Consider the following 6,938-nt stretch of genomic DNA (forward strand, 5'->3'; position numbering starts at 1 on the left):
CAAAGCTGCTCTCTGCCATTGAACACAGGAGAAGCAGAAGCATCAGACGCATCTGGACACACTTTACTGGATGCTCTTTAGTAGCATCAAAGATGCACTTGAAGCACATCTGACCTTAATGTGATTAAGCATCAATAAGGAAGCAGACGAAGGTTTTTTGCTGCTTCCAGCACTTGCGTTCTGAACGTAGCATTATGCTGCATCTGATGATGTCAAATCAAGACATTGAATGATTTCATGAGACAGATTTCACTTTTTGTTTGGTGGAACCTTTTATTACTACATCTACATGTCCACATAAATGGGAACATCCTAAAAATATCATTATTACCATTGTTGAACACATTATTTCTTGCTTCTTTTTAACTTTGCCTTGTTAATAATAACAGTTTTTTATGCTCCAGCAGCAGAGCTCGGCCTTTTTGAGTCCTGAAATTGGTATTTTTCTCCTCTCATTCATTCCATCTGACTAGATTTATGTTTGCTGAGACCAAATTACAAATTATTTTTGTCATTAAAGGAACAATTATTATTTTAAGGTGAAATAAACATTCTAATCTAGATTTTATGAATCAAGAATGAGAAAAATCATAAGTGATGTACAGTTATTGATGCGCTGACTGGAAAGCTAAACCCAATCTGACCTTAAAGTATTTATCTAAGTGGTGAAGCGAGGAACGGTCCGGTGCTTCAATAAAGAATACAGTTATTAATGTATTTATTGATATTGTAAAGGACTCCCCCTCCTCCCTGTGAGGTGGGTGTGTTTGCTGCACTGCAGCATCTCATCGCATTACTGTCTCGTCCTTCCTGCCTGACATCCTGAACCGCTGGGATCAATACAGAGTCTCAGAGATGGTTCTGGGATGGAACCGGACTGAGCTCCGCTTCGGAAGCTGCTTCCTTATGAAAAGCTTAAAATGCATCTAAATGTTTTCAGTGGTTTGTAGAAAGAGCTGCAGTCTGTCGGGGATGGAGGTGCGCCCCTGCAGTGGGTGTCTTCTGCTTCATCTGGCGTTTATTTCCTTTCTGTCAGACTGAACTGTGAGCTATTTTTAGCTCAGTGAGTACGTGAGGTGCATCCATCTACTGCTGTTCTGTCCCTCCTCCTCTTTCATTTGTTTTTTTCCATCTTCATCCTCATTTTCCACCTCCTCCAACCTCCAAAGCTCTCAGATATACTCCTTGCTCCACCTCTCCTTTCTTCACCTTCTCCTCCTTCATTTCTTCCCGTCACTCCTCCTGCAGTGTTGCGTTGCGTCTGTTGCAGCAGTGAGATGAATATTTGATGCTCTGACGTGCGTCACTGAGTGAAACTCTGGATGCCGCTCTCTCCTGCCTGCCTTTTATTCCACAGTCATCTTCTTTCTCCTGCTTAGTCAGCCAATATATTGAGCGGGCCGTACTTTCACTCTCTCGTTCTTCTCCTCCTGTCGATGTCCCTCTGGCGTCGTTCTCTTTTCCATCCATCATGCTCAGTCAGAGGAACCTGACTCCAGCGGAAGCAGCGCTTCTTTCAGTTGCCTCCAGAACATCTGCTGACATTTGTTTCTTTGCTGTAGCAACAAAAGGGTTCACTCGTCTTAAAGGACGGATAAATATGTTGCAGCCCAGTAGAAATGCAACCTGCTGTAGTAACTAGCTACTTTAACTTATAAGTTATTCAGGTGAAATTAGGAGAAAATCATTCTTCTTTTGTTTAAATGTCAGAAATATGAATGACTGTTTCAGTGGCTCTTAGTTAATCTCATTCTAATGCTGCGTTCACACCGGACGCAGCAGGCACTGCAGAAGCAGCGAGTTTACATGCAAAGTCAATGGTCGACGCGCAGCAAAATGTCCCGCAGCGTGTCTGAGCAGCAGGCGCAGCGCGTCGGGAGCGTTTAAGCATCTGACGCGCCGCAAACGCGCCGCTGCTCCAGATGGAAACATTGAACTTTTGCTGCTCGACGCGCCGCGCCAACCAATCAGAGAAGCTGATCTGGGAGCTGGCAGGGAGAGACACATCGCTGATGACACAGAGCGCTATGATCGCTCCTCTGAAATAGTTTATTGACGCATAAATTAACTTAAAATGCAGAAATCTGCCAGCAGAATATGTTCGCTTTTATTGTCCTGGTGCAGTTTAGATTATTTAGATGAAAAACACCTACCAGCCGCCGTGGTGAACCGCGAGGAGGCGACCCGGCCAGAGGCTGCTGATAAAGGGATTCCTACTGTCGGCGCACCGCTGGTATGTGGGGGTCTGAGCGGCTCCGACAGAAATAATATTGGAAGGCAGGATGGTAATCTGGATGAACTGACTACACTGATTACGTTTTCAGGTGTATTTTCTCACTAAAAAACATATTAAAACTACTTTATTCCCACTGATCACAGCAAATATAGCTGCAAGGCAAAGAAAGGATAGAGTAGCTCCGCCCAACGCGCGTCAGACACACTTTTGCACCGCGCAGCCAGAGCAGCAAAGATGCTTCAGCCGCGTGTCAGAACTAACTGGTACAAGCAGCAAAAATAAAGCAGCTGACGTGATTTTGCTGCACCTGCTGCGTCCGGTGTGAACGTAGCATTATGGTTGTTTGAGGGCAGCTTCAGGAAGCTGCAGCTGCCAATACAGTCTCTAATACATTGTGCGATATTTTCAATCGTTGCATGCAGCTACAGCCTAAAGTGTATGACTAAATCGCAGGGTTTAAAAGTTCCAAGCTCATGATGCATGTTCTAACACGTGCGGCCCGGCGCTCTGATGCAATCTCCCTGCTTACACTGTATGTCCAAAAACCATGGCTAATATCGGACTCATCAAGAAGGAGGAGAAGAACTTACTTGTTTGCACATGCACAGCGCTCGAAGTTCAGGTAAATCGACTCGTAGTTCTGCTTCAACAGCAGGATTTTTTTCCACAAACACCTCTTGACGGCCGAATGAATTTTAAACATGTTTGATTTTCTCCCGACCTTACGATTCCTGATCGGGAGGTGGTCATGGGATGCTAATTGACCTCGTTACTTCCTGTACACTATACGACGCAAGACACACGGAGGCTCGGTGGTACGGCTTCTCTTGCATCAAATAGTTTCCCAAAAATAAAAATATTGCCAGAGTAGTAGTAGATCGAAAAATTCTTGCACGACTGGATAATCGGTCCGAAAAGGGCAAAAAACCGCACAGTGTATGCCTGACTTTAGAGCTGAGAGGATTAATCCATGAGTTATATAATTAATCTTCAACGAATGTCGAAATTGAATCATTAACTGGAATATTCAGACTCTAAAAAAATGTCTGCTGAAGGAAAACCATCTCAATGTAGCGATTAAGCTAAAAACAGAAAAAAATATATGTTTATAAATGTGTATCCAGGAGCAGTAGAGTTTTTACATTTTAGCTTCATCTTGTTTAAATGTTTAAAAAAAAAATCTCCTATTAACTACCGTTTGCTGCACTACTAATAACATGTTAGTCAGGAAAATAATCAACTAACTATTTGAGATTATTTACCGGTTGTTTCAAATTTACAATTACTTGAAAACATCCCCCCAAAATGTAAAACATTTGTTTATAGAATTATTAATGCTAATTTACTAAATGTTTGTGTTTATAGTACCTAATTAGTTAAAAAACGATAATCGATTGGTTAATCAATTTGTAAAAATAATCAACACCTGCAGCCCTACGTTCTCCCTTAAAATACGATCATCATTGCAAACGTAAAAAGATATTTTTCAGCTAAAAGGACATAACGTAGGCCTTGTCCACATGAAGACCAACATTGTATCTTTTCCGTAATTGGTTAGAAAAACATACAAATGAGGATGATGTCGCACATATGTTTAGCTCTAAACTAAACTATCAGAGGCTATTTAGAGAGATGCCAAAGAAACATCCTGCATTTAAACTTTTGAATAAAAACTAAAAAAAAAAAAAAAAAACTTAAGTGAGGCCAAAAAAACATGATTTAATTATTTGATTCAGAGTTTTTAAGCCCAATAACGTTACATAATATTTTCATTGGCCGCTGCGTGTGTGGTGACATCATCACTGTGGGTTAGCGTTGATGATGTCACCAGTGCGACAGAAATCAGGAGAGTAAACAATGGAGAGCAACATGAAAGGAAGTCAGGGCGTAGTCGGTGTTCTTTATCGTTTCACTCTTTTATTCCTCTCACCAGAGCTGCTCCATGTATTTATTGAATGTAAACAGAGTTGTTTCGGCTTATTAGCGCAGTCACGGCTGGCGCGGTGTGTTGACATCCGTGCGTTGCGTTCAGTGTCTTTCACATAATTTACGTGAGCTGAGGAGATTTTAAAGTTGGTCAAATGTAGAGTCGTCTGACTGGAGTAGACACGCGTCAGTGATATTTTAAAGGTATTATTTTTAAATCAAATAAATGTTGCATGAAAGAAGTGAGACCACAATAAAATGATTAGGCTATACACCTATTTATTCACTTTAATTGGACTTTTCACTTTATTTGGATTTAGTTTTTACATATACATAGATATACGTACAGATATATATACAGAAGAGCTATATGTGTATACATATTTTATCTCTTTTTATTCTTATTTTTTATCTTTATTATATTGTATAGTCGGATGTGTGTATATATCATGTAAAACTGTAACTAGAGCGTGTAACAAAAGTAATTTCCCTCTGGGATTATTAAAGTATTTCTGATTCTGATTCTGATAGTTATCAGTGACCTCGCCAAAAAATTAACTGGGTGACTAAGTTCTCAGGGAAATTACCTCAATTCTAGCTACTGTTTGTTTTAAAATGTCGAAGAATTTATGTTCAGTTATGGGATATAAGGTGTTTGTTCCAAAAAAGTAATAAAAACAACCCACTGGACTTTTTTTCCAAGATTGAAGACGCTTCGCTTCCCATCCAGGAAGCTTTTTCAATTCAAATTGTCAGAAATAGCGTTGAGGAGACCAAAGCAAAGCCTTGTTTTTTGGCTTAGAAAGCATACAAATTGAACCTAATGAAGGGGTCCACTCCTTTAGAATGGGCTGTTATATATAAGATGTTTTGCTATTTATTGTTTTGCAGGATCTTTCTTTTAATTTAGATATTATATGTTTTCCGAGTATACCTTTTTTTTTTTTTTTTAGCAGGGCATATCCCAGACATTGAATAACAAAAAAAAATGTGAAACGTAAAATTTTGTTTAATAAACACAATAATGTTCTTCCCCTGCTCATGTAAAAGGCCTAAATCTGTAGCGACAGTCACCAAAAGTAGCCCAACTACAGGCCTGTCAGGACCTTGCTGTGACCAAAACCTTGATCTGATACTGGGTGTAAGATTTGTTATCGTGTATTTAAGTAAATATGGTAAAAATTTTATAATTCTATTATTTGTAAAAAGAAAATATAGGTTATTTTTTATGTTTTTAACATGCTTTAATAGAGATATCACCAAACCTTTCAGCATCTGACCCACAGAATGGTCGACTCTTTGGTATTGGCGATCATTACGCGAAGCTTTTGTTTCTTTCAGCACTTAAAGTAAATGTTAATTGTTCAGATTATGTTCTGTTGTTGATCTCAAGACCCAATACTGGTTCCTCAAGGACCCTAACTTTGAGTATCAGGGCTTTAGTAGAGCTTTAGCTGACATCTTTTCTTTATTTCATTAAATAATAGTGTCAGGTCTAAGCACCTAGAACATCATACATACATACAGGGAAAGAAAGAAGGCACAGAAACAATAATTTAGTTAGGAGAGTAGGAAGAGACTGCAGAGTTTACAATCTCCACCCCACTCTGCAGTCTTCAGCTTTCTCCTTGCCATTTATTGAAGAAAAGGGGATGTCCCTAATTACACCAACTGAGGTTTAACTAAAGGGAAAGGGAAACAAAAGGATCTAACTTTAAACCTCAGCACATATGTTAAAACAAAGCATGTGGTTGTTTTACAATTGAATTGTTCCAAGAACACATGTTTAGAAGAAACATGTGATAGAGGATGTTCAGGTCTCCTTCACAACCCGTCCGTTGCATGACCTTTATCTGGAACAATCTTAAGCAAGAGTTAATAAACGATGAATCACACATTATACATCATAATAGTTCATTAGAAATAAATGAATAGAAAGTGTTCATTTGCTGAAAATTATTTTTCAAGGGGATAATAATTGAGAGATCCTCATCTAAACAACGTGAGTCACCTGAGCGCAGCTTCATAGCCATAAAGGGTTTTGTTTTGTTTAATTGATTTAAACAGTAGTTTATGTTGTGTGCTTTTTTTTAATTTTTCTTTTATTTTTCACATGTTGACTGTGCTTTATTTTGCCTTGTTTTATGTTTCAGTGTTATTTTTGTTTTTCTTACAGTTCCTTTGGACTTATGATTTTGACGTGCATGCCTCCCGTTTCTCCGTCACCTCCATGAATCCCCAGGGATGTGAGTGGTTTCTATAGCAACAGAGGGGTCGCTGCAACATCACCAGCACAACGCCGAGTTAAAACCTGAATCTCAAAGGAAAAAAAAGAACATCTGTTTGGTCTGAGTCGTTTCCTTAGAGGAGGGGTTTCAACTTGTGGCTGCAGAGCTTCACGGGGCTCTTTGGACTCTTTGTAATGGCTCTTAGTAGAGGCTAAAAGGAGATAAAGAACTGACTCATATATTTTAATAACAAACACCAGTCTTAGGAGCTTTAGTGGTTTTTATAAATAATATTTGAACTGAATCATCACAAAAGAACGACATCAAGAGAATCTGAAATATGTTTTTTAGAGCCATTTTTATTTTAATTAAGCTAAAAATACCAATAAACTTGCAGTTGTTTAAGATGGCAACATATAACCTGACTCCGCCAGATGGATTTGCTCCGCATATCCATCTGGAAACCTTCCGTTGAAGTAATTTTGGGAAGCGGCGAAAATACTGGTTAGCTGATTGGCTTATGTTGGTGATAGACCGGCCAAAAAAAC

The 6,938-nt window shown here is 39.1% G+C and overlaps 1 protein-coding gene across 1 annotated transcript in view; it reads left to right on the forward strand.

Moving 5' to 3' along the window:
• ttbk1 (tau tubulin kinase 1) overlaps window positions 1–6,938 on the forward strand; it is a 73,136-nt gene that overhangs the window by 16,593 nt on the left and 49,605 nt on the right. The window contains exon 7 of the mRNA XM_015380941.1: window positions 6,339–6,408. Coding sequence (XP_015236427.1) covers window positions 6,339–6,408 — 70 coding nt within the window. The remainder of the gene's footprint in view (window positions 1–6,338; window positions 6,409–6,938) is intronic.

The sequence above is a fragment of the Cyprinodon variegatus genome, unplaced genomic scaffold (assembly GCF_000732505.1).
Source record: "Cyprinodon variegatus isolate N-32 unplaced genomic scaffold, C_variegatus-1.0 Scaffold225, whole genome shotgun sequence".
Taxonomy (NCBI): Eukaryota; Metazoa; Chordata; class Actinopteri; order Cyprinodontiformes; family Cyprinodontidae; genus Cyprinodon; species Cyprinodon variegatus.